This window comes from Phoca vitulina, unplaced genomic scaffold, assembly GCF_004348235.1.
Source record: "Phoca vitulina isolate PV1807 unplaced genomic scaffold, GSC_HSeal_1.0 scaffold89, whole genome shotgun sequence".
Lineage (NCBI taxonomy): Eukaryota > Metazoa > Chordata > Mammalia > Carnivora > Phocidae > Phoca > Phoca vitulina.
The window spans coordinates 2,225,647-2,241,888 of NW_022589792.1; the positions used below are offsets into that span (position 1 = coordinate 2,225,647).

Below are 16,242 nucleotides of genomic sequence, written 5' to 3' on the forward strand. Positions count from 1 at the left end.
TTAAAGGTGGCACCAGGAGAGTCTTACCACTTTCTTACCAGTTATATGTATGACATGAGGGTAAGTGTAGGCCTGTAGGGTGTTTTCTAACTTTAGGCTGGGTTCCAAGACAGGTCTATAGTGGCCTATGTCCTTCTCCCCACTTCTTAGACTACTTCCTAAGAAGGACCCCATGCTGGAGGATGTACTGCACACAAGAAATCAAAGTTAGGGTTTTAACATTTTCCTAGCGTGCGAAAACATTTTTACCATTTTCTATTAATTGCTTTTAGTAAATATACACATATAATTTAAGAGTAGTTATGTATTTTCTTTTTTCTTTAAGATTTTATTTATTTATTTGACAGACAGCGAGAGTAGGAACACAAGCAGGGGGAGTGGGAGAGGGAGAAGCAGGCTTCCCACTGAGCAGGGAGCCCGATGACCTGAGCCGAAGGTAGACACTTAACGACTGAGCCACCCAGGCGCCCCTATGCATTTTCACAAATGTATAATTGTAACACTCTCAAGATAGAGAACACTCCATCATCCCAAAAGAACACAGTTAATAGTGGTATTAACAGAAAAATATGTTTACTATACAAATTAGACTTTATATGAATAAAATCTAGAAAAGAGGGGAGTAGCACTTCAGAGAACATTCTCAACCATAACAATCTAAATCTGTGGATACCTGAGGGCTTGCAGGAAAATTTAAACCCATGCTGGATCTTTGATGTAGAACTCTGGAGACAAGTGTAGAAGCCTACTGCTCAGATGAAATGGAAGTCAAGCAGTTGGTGGTGGTTTTCAGATTATTCTTGATTGCCAGGGGAAAAAATGAGGAAAACCGGCTGGGAGCACATGTCTGTGAAGGTGTATGCTTCTACCTACCTCTCTACAGGTGGCTGAGAAATGTGCCTAATCCTATTTCACTTCTGTATTCCAAGTTTCATATACATTAGGCTTTGGTGAATTCTAACATGAAACCATAAATGCAACAGATTCTAGGAACAGTAGTTCACATTACTGACTTTGACATTAACAGTACCAAGGAGGGTCATCTCCAACTCTAGATTTATTATTCTATCTCACACAGGCCTCTGTTCTTAATGTAACTATATACTCCAAGTTCCGGCCATAACCAATGACAAAGAACAAAGGACAAAAGAAGAAAATAATAATTCACATGAGAATATACTGTATGATGAACTTTGCATACTCACAACTATATGGCAACTATTTAGGAAAACAGAATAAGGCTCTTCAGGCCAATGAGAAGGGAACTTTCTGATAATAAAGAAATGCAGAATATAGAAATAATGGCTAAAGCATATTGAGTACTTGCCCCACAGGAGGGCACCAGGGAAAGGAAAATATGAAAGTGTTACTTTTCAACATTCCTTTCCTTACAGAATATTAAATATAAAAATTAAACTTACTTGCATATTAGAAATATACTTCAATCATCCATGGACCCAACAGACTTCAAAATAAGAATACAAAAATATTACTAAGGAAAAATTTACTTTCTAAACTTAGGAACTCTCGCTTTAAAAGTACCAACATAATTATCTCACTTCAATATCTGCTTGCAAAAGTAAGTGGAAGTCCATGGTACAAAGAATTACTTTAAGAATGAATACCTGATAAAGACCATATAACATTTATTACATTTCTTTAATGTTGTAGATTTTCAGAAGTATTCTACATGAATTCATGTTCACAAAGCTTACCCATATTACTTATTTCTTTCCCATATAATTTTCACACTACCTTGAAAATATCTGTAAAAATTATAGAGTTTTTGTTAGCTCTATAGTATGAATTCAGTGAATAATCTAACCTGGTTTTTCCATGATGTGGGACAAATGAAGATTTCCTACATTGTTTACCACCAATGGAATTCTCTCCACTGACTTTTTTGGTAAGTTCTGAAAAAAACAGGCTTTCCTACATTCTGTACATTTCTGTAATTTCTCTCCAGCATGCATGAAAGACTATACAACAAATGATAGCTTTCTTACATTCCTTATTTTCACAGACTTTCTTTCACATATGAGTTCTTTCATGATTTCTTAAAGAATTAACAAGACTGAAGCCTTTACAACAAGTTTTACATTGATAAGGTTTCTCTCCAGTGTGAGTTCTTTCATGCGTTCGTAATGAACTGGGAGAAATAAATGCTTTCTTACATTTCTTACATTTATAAGGTCCATCTCCAGTGTGGATTACCATGTGTGATCGAACACCTGAGCGAAAAATGAAGCCTTTCCCACATTCCTTACATTCGTAAGGCTTTTCTCCAGTGTGAGTTCTTTCATGTTTTTGCACATAATAGTGACTGCTGAAGGCCTTACCACATAGTTTACATTCATAGCGTTTGTCATCAGTATGAGATCTCTCATGTTTGCGTAAGTTACTTGAATATCTGAAGACTTTACCACATTTTGTACATTCAAAGGGTTTTTCTGCACTATGTGTCTTTTCGTGTATTCGAAAGGACTGGGGACAACTGAAAGCTTTTCCACATTGCTTACATTCATATGGCTTGACTCCGGTGTGAGTTCTTTCATGAATTCGCAAGTAATTGGGACAACTGAAAGCTTTCCCACATTCCTTACACTTATAAGGTTTCTCCCCAGTATGAGTTCTTTCATGATTTCGAAGGGAACTGGGATAACGGAAAGCTTTACCACATTCCTTACATGCATGAGGCTTCCTTGCAGTATGAATTGTTCTGTGTTTTCCAAGGGACCTGGGAGAACTGAAAGCTTTACCACATTCCTTACATTCATAGGGCTTTACTCCACTGTGTGTCATTTCATGACTACGACAATTTTTGGGACACCTGAAGACTTTCCCACACTCCTTACATTTATAGAGTCCATCTCCGCTTTGCTTGATCATGTATCTTCGAAATTTGGTAAGAGAATGCAAGGCTTTCCCACCTTCCTTACATTCATAGGGTTTCTCCCCATTATGACTTCTCTCATGTTTACGTAAATTACTTGAATAACTGAAGGTTTTACCACATTTTGTACATTCCTTAGGCTTTTTGGCACTGTGTATCCTTTCGTGTATTCGAAAGGACCTGAGACAACTGAAAGCTTTACCACATTGCTTACATTCACTAGGTTTCTCTCCAATATGAGTCCTTTCATGTTTACGTAAGTTACTTGAATAACTAAAGGTTTTACTACATTTTGTACACTTGTAGGGCTTTTCCCCACTGTGTGCCCTTTCATGAATTTGAAAGTAATTGTGACAAATAAAAGCTTTCCCACAGTGTTTACATTCATAGGGCCTCTGTCCAGTGTGTGTCCTTTCATGCATTCGAATGGATTGGCGATGCTTGAAGGATTTCCCACATTCCTTACATTTATAAGGCTTCTCTTCACATTCCTGATACTCATATGGTTTGTGGCCAATGTGAGATCTCATGTGCTTGTTAAAGGATGAATGATACATGAAGACTTGTCCACACAAAGTGCATTTACGTAGTTTTATTCCAGTATGACTTTTCTTCTTCTGATTATGATATGGAATCTGGCTGAAGATTTCTTCATACTGACTATATTCTTTACTTTTACAGAGTCTTTCTACCATTTGACTGCTGTAAAAAATGGGAAACATATTAATAGCTTTGTTATTTATTTTGTTATTTATTAATTATGACAGTGACTTTTTTACCATCTTCAAGGAAAATGTAGGTTTTCTGCATATTTTGATTGTTTGAAAATGAACATACTGACAGCTTTACAACAGGGCTCCATCTTAGCTATTATCAAAACAGTAATATTCATAAATACTATTTCTACATGCAGTTTCCAGATATACTGTTTTTCAGAAACTGTACATCTCAGTCACATGTGAGAAAAAACTTTTGGTGAAAATATCCTAAGGATCAATGAATTTAAAGCTGGGCTGATTTATTTGCTTGGTTTTTTTTAAGATTTTTTTTTTTAGGGGCGCCTGGGTGGCTCAGTTGTTAAGCGTCTGCCTTCGGCTCAGGTCATGATCCCAGGGTCCTGGGATCTAGCCCCGCATCAGACTCCCTGCTCTGTGGGAAGCCTGCTTCTCCCTCTCCCACTCCCCCTGCTTGTGTTCCCTCTCGCTGTCTCTCTCTCTGTCAAATAAATAAATAAAATATATTTTAAAAAAAAGGTTTTTTTTAATTTATTGACAGAGACAGTGACAGCGAGAGAGGGAACACAAGCAGCGGGAGTGGGAGAGGGAGAAGCAGGCTTCCCACTGAGGAGGGAGCCCGACACGGGGCTCGATCCCAGGACCCTGGGATCATGACCCGAGCCGAAGGCAGATGCCTAAAGACTGAGCCACCCAGGCGCCCCTATTTGCTTGTTTTTAAAATTTCATGACATCTCGGGGCGCCTGGGTGGCTCAGTTGGTTAAGCGACTGCCTTCGGCTCAGGTCATGATCTTGGAGTCCCGGGATCGAGTCCCACATCGGGCTCCCTGCTCGGCGGGGAGTCTCCTTCTCCCTCTGACCCTCTCATGCTCTCTCTGTCTCATTCTCTCTCTCTCAAATAAATAAATAAAATCTTTAAAAAAAAAAAATAAAAATAAAAATAAAATTTCATGACATCTCTAGATTCTCTAATGAAACCTTGTTTTCTCATGCGAATGCTACTCACCTTAGATCTGTCCCACGATTTTCATTCTGATCTTCACTATCATGGATTTCCCATTTTTCTTCTGAAATACACACTAGGAAAAAGCAGTATAAATTATAAAAATTTATAGAAAAATTGTTAGAATTCTAGGTCCATGATGAGTTGTGACCATGGCAGGTTTATTAATGAAAATATTCCCTTTCCATTTTTTTCCCTTGAAATAGCAAGTTACATTGGATCTCTAATTGATTTAGTAAGTAAGAATGTCGTCATCCCTACCTATTGAGGCCAGGTTCCTGAAGGTTTCCTGCATCACATCTCTGTAGAGTTTCTTCTGGGATGGATCCAGGAGAGCCCACTCCTCCATGGTGAACTTTATAGTCACATCCTCAAAGGCCACTGAGTCCTAAATAATCCCATATATGTACATAGGATGGGTGAGATGGACCACTGAAAACCTATATTCAATTTATAAGTAGTTCACATATGATTTCCAGAGCCTAAGTAAACTGGGGGGGAGAAAGGTATTTCTTTCCTTCCTGTTCCAAAGGTGGGGCATTGTAAGGATGATAGGGTTTGCTCACTCCTGACACCAAATATGTGGTATTTGTTCCAAAGCCACTTCTCCAATTCTATGTCACCAAAAAGGTGTCCAACATTTCACTTCTAACATAAACTACCCAGAATTTAAGTTAGATTCATAGTTTAAGAAGTCAGTCCCAACACTGCCCCTATTTGTGATACCAGCTACAAATGGGGAGCCAAGTTTACTATTTCGACAGCCAACTACAAATTCAGATTCCCTCCACATTCTGTCTTGTTTATTAATTTACTGAAATGATTTTGAGAAACTTAGCAAAATGCTTTATTTACCATTACCAGTTTACTGTAAAGCATACAACGCAGGAACAGAGAAAAGTGCAATGCATAGGACGAGCTAAGTTGGTGGTATGGGTAAGGGTAATGGAGAAGGGGGTGTGCAGAGCTTCTACCTCGCTATGGACACACCAACCTCCCAGCACCTGGATGGATTCACCAATGCACAAACTGTCAGAATCCTGTCTTTAAGAATTCTGATGGGGGCGCCTGGGTGGCTCAGTTGGTTAAGCGACTGCCTTTGGCTCAGGTCATGACCCTGGAGTCCCAGGATCGAGTCCCACATCGGGCTCCCTGCTCAGCAGGGAGTCTGCTTCTCCCTCTGACCCTCCTCCCTCTCATGCTCTCTGTCTCTCATTCTCTCTCTCGCAAATAAATAAAATCTTAAAAAAAAAAAAAAAGAATTCTGATGGAGGTTTCATTACATGGACACAATTTATTAAATCATTGGCCACTGGTGATTAACTCAATTTCCAGCCCCTGTCCTATACCCAGCAGCTGGGAGCTGCAGCTCAACATTCTAAACATTTAATCAAAGCTTGCTATTTCAGGGGCACCTGGGTGGCTCAGTTGGTTAAGTGTCTGACTTTGGCTCAGGTCATGATCCCAGGGTCCTGGGATCTAGCCCCACTCAGGCTCCCTGCTCAGCGGGGAGTCTGCTTCTCCCTCTCCCTCTGCCCCTCCCCCTGCTCCTCCTCTCTCCCTCTCCCTCTCAAATAAATAAATCTTAAAAAAAAAAAAAAAGCTTGCTATTTCAGGTATCCAAAACCCCATCATAAAAGCTACCTAGTAAGTGGCCAAGAGTTGCCTCATTAAACAAAACACACTCTTTCACCATTAACACTCAAGTAATCTCAAGGGATTCAAAAGGATTTTGCTAGGAACTGAGGACACTTACTGTATATCTTTCTCATTATATCACAGTAGGTCAAGCCCAGGGACAAGGGCCCACTAAAAGATTGAGAGCAAATCACTGAGGTAAGAGAATACCTCCCCACTGACCCCATGTACCTCTACATCAACTGGGATGTTATTTAACATAAGTGAACTATTCTGAAAAAACTACATGCTTTCTGGTAACCTCAGGATGAAGGCAAGAATGTCCCCTCTCACTACACTTAGATGACATTATACTGGAATTCTTAGCTAATGCATTCAGACAAGGGGAATAAAAGGTAAATAATGAAAAATCAAAGGTATACATTTGGGGAAGCAAGAAATAAAACTGTCTTTGTATCATGACAAGATTGTCAATTGATAAAATGTCAAAAAAATCCCAAATAACAAAGAAAACCTCATGAACCAAGAGGAAAAAAAAAAGATAAAAAGCTAGGGGAGCCTGGGTGGCTCAGTTGGCTGAGTGTCCATCCAACTCTTGGTTTCCGCTCAGGTTGTGATTACAGGGTCATGGGATCAGGCCCGTGGGGCTCCACTCTCAGCAGGGAGCCTGCTTTTCTCCCTCTACCCCTCCCCTCCCCTTGCTTGCACTCTCTCTCTCTCTCTAAAATAAATAAATCTTTCTAAAAAATAAATTTAAAAGTTAAGGGGCACCTGGGTGGCTCAGTCAGGTGTCTGGCTTCAGCTCGGTTCGTGATCCCAGGGTCCTGGGACCAAGCCCCACATCAGGCCCCCTGCTCAGCAGGAAGTAGGCTTCTCCTTTTCCCTCTGCCCCTCCCCCAACTTGTGCTCTCTCATGTGCGCATTCTCTCTCTCAAATAAATAAATAAAATCTTTTTTTAAAAAGTTAATATTGGGGTGCCTGGCTGGCTCAGTTAGTAGAGTGTGCAACACTTGATCTTAGGGTAGTGAGTTCAAGCCCCACACTGGGCATGGGGCCTACTTCAAAAAATTAAAAATAAATATGTAAAAAGTTGGGGTGCCTGGGTGGCTCAGCTGGTTAAATGTCTGCCTTTGGCTCAGGTCATGATCCCAGGGTCCTGGGATGAAACCCCACATCAGGCTCCTTGCTCATTGGAGAGCCTGCTTCTCCCTCTCCCTCTGCCTGCCGCTCCCCCTCTGCTCTCTCTCTCTCTGTCAGATGGATGAATAAAATCTTTATATATATATATATATATATACACACACATATAAAGTTAATACTGAAAAGGCAATTGCTTTCCTACAGATCTACACAAATATAGTGAACTCATCTTTGACAAAGAACCAAAGGTAACTCAATGGAAACAGTCTTTTCAACAAATAATGTCAAAAAGCTGGACATCCACATGCAAAAAAAAAAAGTTTTAAATCTACAGACTTTACACCTTTCACAAAAATTAACTCAAATTTGATCACAGATCTTAGTGTAGATTGTGTAATTTCAACACTCCTAAAAGATAAAATAGGAGAAAATCCTTGTGATGTGGTATTTGATGATTAACTTCTTTAAAAAAAGAAAAAAGTTTTCATTACAATGAAAAACTACTCAATGAAACAGAAGTTAACAGAATGAAAACACAAGCCATAGTCTGGCAGAAAATCTTTCCAAATCACTTATCTGATAAAGGACTGGTATTGAACACAAGCAAAATATTCTTAAAATGCAACAAAAAGAAACAATCCAAATAAAGATGGGAAAATATCTGAACACATACCTCATCAGTGGTATAGAGAGTAAATAAGCACATGAAAACAATTTCAAAATCATATCTCATTAGGAAATTGCACATAAAAAGAACAATGAGATGTCACCAGTTGCTTATTAGAATGGCTAAACATCATGAGAACATCAAACCGTCATTGCTGGTGGAAACGGAAAATGGTATACTTACTTTGGAAGAAAGGCAGTTTCTTAACACTAAGGCTACATTTACCATACTATGCAGTAATTATGTGTTTCAAATGTACACAAATGAATTTAAAACTTACGTTCATAAAAATCCTACATGTGAATGTTTATAGGAGCTTTATGCACACTTGTCATGACTTACATGGAACCAAGATAATTACAATAGGCAAACTGATAAAAAAAAAATCACTGGTATATCCACTGGATGAAATATTCTACAGTGATGAAAGAAATGAGGTTATCAAGTGAAAAGACATGAGAACATTTTAAAATCATATTCTAAGTGAAAGAAGACAATATAACAAGGCTACACACTATGATTCCAAGCATAGGGCACTTCCCAGAAAAGAGAAAATTAAAAGGCATCAAAAGATCTTTGGTTACCTGGCCTTTGGGGTGGGAGGGAGGGGTGAATAACTAGGTAGAGAACAGGAGATTTTCAGGAGAGTGAAAGTATTCTATAGGATACAAAAATGATGGAGACAAGTCATTTCATATTAGCTGAGGACCTTAGATTATATAACACAGAGTCAACTTTAATGTATGGACTTTCATGCATCAAAGTTGGTTCAACAAATGTAACCTATGTATTACAACAATACAAGATATAAAATATAGAACAAACTGTGTCCAGGCAGAGGGGTTATGTGGGAAGTCTCTGTACTTTCTGATTAAGTTTCCTGTAAACCTAACTGCTCTTAAAAAAAAAAAGTCTACTAGGAAAAGAAAAAGACAGACACATTAATATTCACACCTGATAACTAATCCATGACAGGCACAGACCATCTTTCAATGTATTTCAACTTATTTCAGTAAGCCATTATGGTGCTTTATGACGTCTGCACCCTGAGACTTGGAAGAGAGGAGAAACTTCCATTGAATGCCTTGTTAGAGTGTCCAGCACAGTGTATTTTGAGAAGTGAAATGAGTGCCTTTGTTACTATCAGTACCATCTGGACTCCGACATTGATTGTATGTGTCCTGGCAAGGCCTTGTATTCTGGCCTTAATATATATACAGACAAGTGTTACTTTGATTTATATTGGGGGTAATGGAGACACAGGATTCCGTTTTTTCACCCCAGTGTGGCAACTCAGAGAATCACTCAAGACTAGTAAACAGGTGAAGATGGTGTCAACTGTCACCTCGTGCTAAGATCGATGTATGGTAAGTTGTGACGACCCTCTGGTCTGATCCTAATTCAGACATAAGAAGCAGCAGTTCTGCCTAAAACTCCATTATGTACGAATGTGGTGATGTCATACCTAAAGTCTATGAACTCCCATTGCTTTTCACTCAGGTACTCCTATGGAGCTTCCCAGAGAACCCAGGGGTCTGGGAAAAGGGGGACTTCCTCCAGCACCATGGCATCTTACAAGAGACTGAGGAGAGAGTGGGCCATGCCCTCCTGTATGTGGCTATCCCAAGTTCCAAGGTTTGCCCCATGTCTCAAGCTGGTCAAAGAGCAGCCTTTTTCAAGGCCATCATGGGTAACTCCAGGAGGCATGAAAGGAGGTCAATGAAGCATCCAAGTGAAGAAGTCTGTGGGCACTACCAGTGCCAGTTCAGTGGCAGTTTCAAGAATCTCCAGCCTTTTAAGGTACAGACACCCATTTGTAATTAACAGCATAAATGGGTTCAAGTAAAATTTGTGAACAAGAAGTATGTTACCTCTGGAACATAGTAGATGTTGTGGTGCTGACAGAGAGAACAGCTTTTTCCTCGTAATGTTAGAGAGGGAGTGGGTGTCAGATTATCAAACAATTTCCAGTAAAATAACAAGGTTGACCAGGCCTCACATTTTATGCACGACAATGCCCTATCTACATTTTGCTAGCTCCTTTTCTCAACGTTTGCTTCTCTAGTATGTCCTCAGAGGAGGAGATCATTAATGTAATGTGGCACCTGTGTTCTTGGAGAAACCAGGAGGCAGTTCAGATCTTTGCCTTCAGTGACTGTGTGGGAGGGCAAAACTGCTGAAGATCCATGAGGATAACCCAGGAAAGGTGTATTGTGTCCCTTCAAGATCAAGGCCACTGCAGCTGCGAGGCTGTTGAGATAACCATTGAACAGAACAGACCCCACCCAATCTGTGACCGCAGGATATTTACCCAGTTGTTGATTGGTTGAGTCAATAATTTCCATAAAGTTGGGGACTGGGTATAGAGGTCCATTGGGTGTGACCACAGTTATGGTGTACACAGTCGTAATCCACTGTAATCCACAGTTGTAATCCACTGTGAGGTGTCATTCATTCGTTCAAGGTAAAGAATAAGTCAAATTCGCTGTTCAAAGGAGAAGCACTGGGAATAATCAACCCTTCACTAAACAGGTTTTGTATATGGCTTCAATCATTCAAGGGCCTATGCAATTTACATCGGGCCATATGAACTACTCTACTTAGAGGGTACAGTCCAAGAGGTCTCATTTTGTGAAGACAATTTGTAAGTGGCAAGGGCCTTATCTAATTTATGAATCATTGGTTCAGAGCTTCCTAGATCACTATGGGTTATTTTAGGACAGTGCTGTGACCATGGAGAATTTCAGGACCATAGTTCTGACGGTCAAGAAGAAACAGCTGCGGGGCGCCTGGGTGGCTCATTAAGTGTCTGCCTTCGGCTCAGGTCATGATCCCAGGGTCCTGGGATTGAGCCCCGCATCAGGCTCCCTGCTCCGCGGGAAGCCTGCTTCTCCCTCTCCCACTCCCCTTGCTTGTGTTCCCTCTCTCACTGTGTCTCTCTCTGTCAAATAAATAAAATCTTAAAAAAGAAAAGAAAAGAAACAGCTCTGCTGTTTGTCCCCTATATCCTATTCAGTGACCCATGAGACCATCAGGGGTACCCTGCTTAAATGTAGTGGGATCCTAGGTATAACTATAATTTGAGACCTAGTATTGATTGATTGTTTAATGGTTTCTGAGTTAATGAATTACATCAGATAGCAAAATTAATCCAGAACTTATGCTGTATAGGCTGAAAAGCCAAGCAGTGCATTCTTATTGCTGTATAAATTCTTTTTGTTGTATAAATTCTTTTTGTACATTTTGGATTTCCAATTCGGTTAAATTGTGGTCTTTTGTTTCAGGATTTTATCTATTAGTCCCATCCTTGAGTATCCCTCTTTTCTTTGTCCCTGGATATACTTTGGCAGGGGGGTGCCTCTCTACCCTGGTATTTATAAATGGTTTCCTCCTAAGAGTCTCAAATCAGTGCCATCTGGGTTAGGAGCCTTACCCGTGATAACTGGTTGTTTTAATGGGTTTAAGGACAAGGAGCTTAAGTCAGCTTTGGACTAATCCCTTTGCTGTGCCACAGGGAGCCATGGATGTTGTCCCCAAAAATCCACAGAGTCAGGATACTTCTTGCAGAAGAGGCAGGGGCAGCAGCAGCAGAGATACTCAAAGGTCCCATTCAACTATCTGGTGTTCAGAGTGTGGACTCAGCCCACCACTTATGGGCTGCCTTTCACTCTCTTTCTTCTTTCTCCTTTCAAATGTCTGCTCTCCCAGGAGTGACCTTTGAATGAGGCCACCTGTTTCCATAGGGTGTACAGGGGCCAACCCAGCCTCTGTCACAGCTTCACTCTAACACAGGGAGAGAAACCAGCAAAGACATCGATGCAGGACCACTTGAAGGAGGGCCCCAATCCAACAGTCCTGCTCCCAAAAGCCTAGAAATTCTCACAACTGCCAACTTTGGTTGGCTCAATCTAAAACTGAGGCTTGCTAGGTCACCAATGCAACACAGGACAGCACAGGGCACAGCACGAGCTCCCAGCCCCCAGCAGTCCATGCCACCATCAGGCAGCGGAGCAGGTGAGCAACTTAAAGCGAGAGAAAACAGATCCATGGAAGGGTGGTCGCATGTGTACATGCTACTCATGGCATCAACTGTTATGGCCACCTGCTGAGAAGTGGTTCAGAAGTTAAGGGGGATGGCTCTGTAGCCCCCAACAACACACACAGACACCTAGACAGTAGGAAAAGGCTTAGGACTCACATAACAGAGGTCTCAGGGCAAGGCTGCCTCTCAGGCAGTTCTGAAATGGCTTCAAAAGAATGAAGAGACTGGCTGGGTAAGGAGTTCATTGGGGTTAGGGAGTGGGGCAGGGGCAAGAGTTCTGCACACAGGCAGGGGCTTTTCTGGTTGGAATCTCCTGCCTGCTCTAGAGGAGAGACCACCCAGGCTTTCTCATCAGCTTGTCTAGCTGGGAGCACAAGGGGTGGGGGGCAGAGGGGGGAGGTGAGGCTTTACCTGTCAGCACTCAAATATCCAAAAATGCAAAGTCTGACTGCTCATTACAAGGACAAACATCAGCAAGAATAATATGCACTCACAATTGCTTGTTGGATATCGGAGGCTCAAGAAATTATCAAAACTGTGTACTTGGTGGTGGCTGGGCTTAACAGTGCTGGAAGGAACTAGGATATGTTCACGGTGATTTTCTTAAGTTACGCTCCCTATCTTACAAATTTATTTTTAAAATATATATAAATTTGGGGTGCCTGGGTGGCTCAGTCAGTTAAGTGTCCAACTCTTGGTTTTGGCTCAGGTTGTGATCTCAGGGTCCTGGAATCTAGGCCCGCATCAGGCTCTGCGCTCAGCGTGGAGTTGGCTTGTCTCTTTCCCTCTGTTCCTTCCCCCCCCCCCCCGGATAAATAAAATCTTTAAAATATATATATATATGTATATATATATATACACACACACACGAATTTATGTATATTAAAGTATTTAACAGTCTTGATTTCATTTTAACTTTGTACACAGGAAACCATTTTAAGATATAATTCCTTTAAACACTAAAGGTTACAAAAGTGTAAACCATTTGTATGGTTTATGAAAATTTTCCAATGTCTAACTAGCAGGACATGGGGCATCACAGTTTGTCCTTCCCCTATATCACACACACGGTATTTTCCAGGAATAAGTAGCATATTACCTACATTAGGTGTTTGAGTTTCATATATTTACATAAGCTTTGGGCAGTTTTCCTCACATCAATTAAAACAGGAATTCAACTGCTTTAGCCTGTTGACTGTCAGCATTCTCTAGGGGCATGGACATGCACTAATTGATCCAAAAATAAAAAATGACCTTAAGAAAACTTAATTGAGTGCCTTTCACATCTTGAGGTTCTCCTGCCTAAAGAGAACACAAATTCTACTTAGTTCCACAATTTTCTTGTTTTCCTCCCATTGTATCTCTCAATCAACTCACAATTTCAGAGCCCAAGTGTAAAAGAAACTAGAGCCAAAGGGCTCAGTAACGGAACCCAAAATAAAGAAATATTAGAATCAGCACGTATGAGCAGCCTGCTTCCTACAGGACAGAAGGAAAGCCACATTCAGAACATTCTAGGGGCATCTGGCTGGCTCAGTGGGTAGAACTCCTGATCTTGGGGTCATGAGCTCAAGCCCTACCTTCTAGACACTCCTGGTGGAGATAGAAGCCCTGGAGTGGGTCAGTACATGGAAAGAATGATACGGACACCTGAGCAGCCAGAGGAATGAACACACACCTGTAGGCGAGGCTATGCAGGAAGAAAAACTGGGCATTATATACTTCCCCTTGAAGGCTCAAGGGGGCCAGAGCTTAGAGACACGTCCTGAGGCCTCTGCCTGCCACTGACATTGCTTTGCACCACCAGTGATATCTTAAATGACATAAACCCAGTGTTTGAACAATCCAGCAAACCACTCACACCCAGTGTTTATGTGCAAAGGAAGGAAAAAAATTGTAAGGCACTTTACTGGCTCAACAAGAAACCTCACAAGTATGGACTGCATTCACAAAAATAAATAAATAATAAGCTGTTCAGTATTAACAGGAGAACAAATTGTTTTATAAACTACTAATCATAGTTGAACACTACGGGTCTGCAAGTCTAAGCCTTGGAAATCCATTTGAACTCATCCCCAATTTAAGAACAGACCTCAGAATATCAGTAACACACTCAAGGGAGGAAAAAAGTAAAAAATAATACCTGTAGGGTAATACTAGAATTTTTTTTTTTTCCCTGAACTCACCCCTTTCTTGACTCTTTGGAAATATTTTACACTGTTTCTCACGATGTGTGGATTAAATAAATTTTTATTCATTGAAAAATTTGGACTAAAGTTAATTGAATAAATCGTTTAAAGGTGAAAACTGAGGGAGGGGCCATGCTGACAGGACAGGTCACCCAAGAAAGTTTCAAAGAGGAACCTCCAGCCAAAGGACTTCCCATAGGACGTCTGTGCCCAGGAAAGATCCTGCGAGGAGGGGCACAAGGATTTCATACAACGTTGTTCCAGGGGGTTATTCGCTACTTTTCTCTTCCGTAAAATATCCAGGAACAAAAACTAAACCCGTTTACAAACGCCATCCCCGTTTAAAAGCGCCATCCATTGACAGCGGGGGAAAAAAAAGATAAATAATTGAAATACTGGGTCTGTCTGAAATGCACCATCAAGGACGAATAGTTCCTAGTGACGCTGTGAACTGGAGATGGGAAGTGGGCCAGGAGGGATCTGGAAATTTACGCAACGACTGCCAGTCCTAGGGAGAGCTGGGCGCCGGGTGGAGGGGGGCGAGGGTGCCGCGACAGGATCGTGGATTTCCCTCGGTTTCCCACAATTTTGGAAAACTCAGGAGAAAACGGGTCCCCAACGAAGAGAAAGGAGGGAATGGAGACCCCGCAGACCATGGCACCTCCCGCGCACGAACTCCAGAGAGCCAGTCCCGATCGTCCCCTGTCACCGGGGGTCACCGCACAATCCGGGGAGACGCGGAGCTGCGGGCGCAGAGCTGTCCACATACTCGAAGGCCGAAGTTGCCGCGCGCAGGGACGGGACAGGACGCCGGGATCCCGGCTGCCGGCCCAGCCCCCACGCCGCGCGCCGGAGGGGACTGAGGTCGGAGCGGCGCCACCGACGGACTCGAGTCACAGACTTCGAGTTGTCCGCGGGGAGGCCAGCTCAGGCCGGTTCCAACCAGCACTCCGCCTCCCTCTCTGGAAGGCCGGGCCTGCACACTCACCATTTCTAGCTTTCCTGGGTCTCCCGGCGTTCTACCTACGATTTCGGGGAAGGGACAGGTCTAAGCAAGACAGAATCCCGGGCAGAGCGAGGCGGAAGTTTTAAGCGCAGGGACCCGCGATCCCAACAATGGCGGGAGCCAGAAGCCTCCTGCTGAGCGCCTGCGGAGCGTCGCCCCACCCACCTGCCCTGACGTCTCCCCTGATTGGACAGGTTGCGAGACCCACCCTCCCTCCCTCGGGAGTGACAGCTGGCCACCAGAGGTGAGGTGTCTGTGGAACACCAGTTGAAACTCGTTCTCTCCAGGGATTTTTACATTGGAGGGTAATGCTGAGGGGCCACTCGTGGAACTGCGACCCTTCTTTACAAATACAGACCCTTAAGAGTCACCTGGCTCCATTTTGATCTTTGACTATTGACAGCGTTGGCTCTTCCACCCAACGCTTCCCCACCCTAACTTAACTTCACAGTTTAAAAATCCTATTGCGTTCCAAGCACTTGGCTGTGGTGGAAAGTTGGAACCCCAGTCCCAGCTGGGTGCAGGGATTTTTCTAAAACCAACCACAAGTTGTAAAATGTATTGACTAAATTCTCAGGTATACGTTTTACAATGAAAGGAAATTTATTTCAGATCATTGTTTGAATGCATCCTTAGAGAACCGTGCTAGATAAAAGGTTATAAAACCTGTAAGTAATTTGATTACTGTTCGGACTGATACAACCAGAAACAAGAAGAGGTTATATAAATATGGGATGTTCTTGGGTGCCTGGGTGGCTCAGTTGGTTAAGCGACTGCCTTCGGCTCAGGTCATGATCCTGGAGTCCCTGGATCGAGTCCCTCATCGGGCTCCCTGCTCGGCAGGGAGTCTACTTCTCCCTCTGACCCTCACCCCTCTCATGTGCTCTCTCTCTCATTCTCTCTCCCAAATAAATAAGTAAAAAATCTT

General features: G+C 42.2%; 1 protein-coding gene across 1 annotated transcript; it reads right to left on the reverse strand.

Annotated features, from left to right (window-relative positions):
- Nucleotides 1–482: 482 nt before the first annotated feature.
- Nucleotides 483–15,454, reverse strand: LOC116626688 (zinc finger protein 14-like). Its single transcript, XM_032396143.1, has 4 exons — nucleotides 15,297–15,454; nucleotides 4,893–5,019; nucleotides 4,635–4,707; nucleotides 483–3,595 (listed from the first exon to the last, which is right to left on the reverse strand). The coding sequence occupies exons 1-4, from the start codon at nucleotides 15,297–15,299 to the stop codon at nucleotides 2,032–2,034; spliced, it is 1,767 nt and encodes a 588-aa protein (XP_032252034.1). The 5' UTR covers nucleotides 15,300–15,454; the 3' UTR covers nucleotides 483–2,031.
- Between the last annotated feature and the right edge of the window lie 788 nt (nucleotides 15,455–16,242).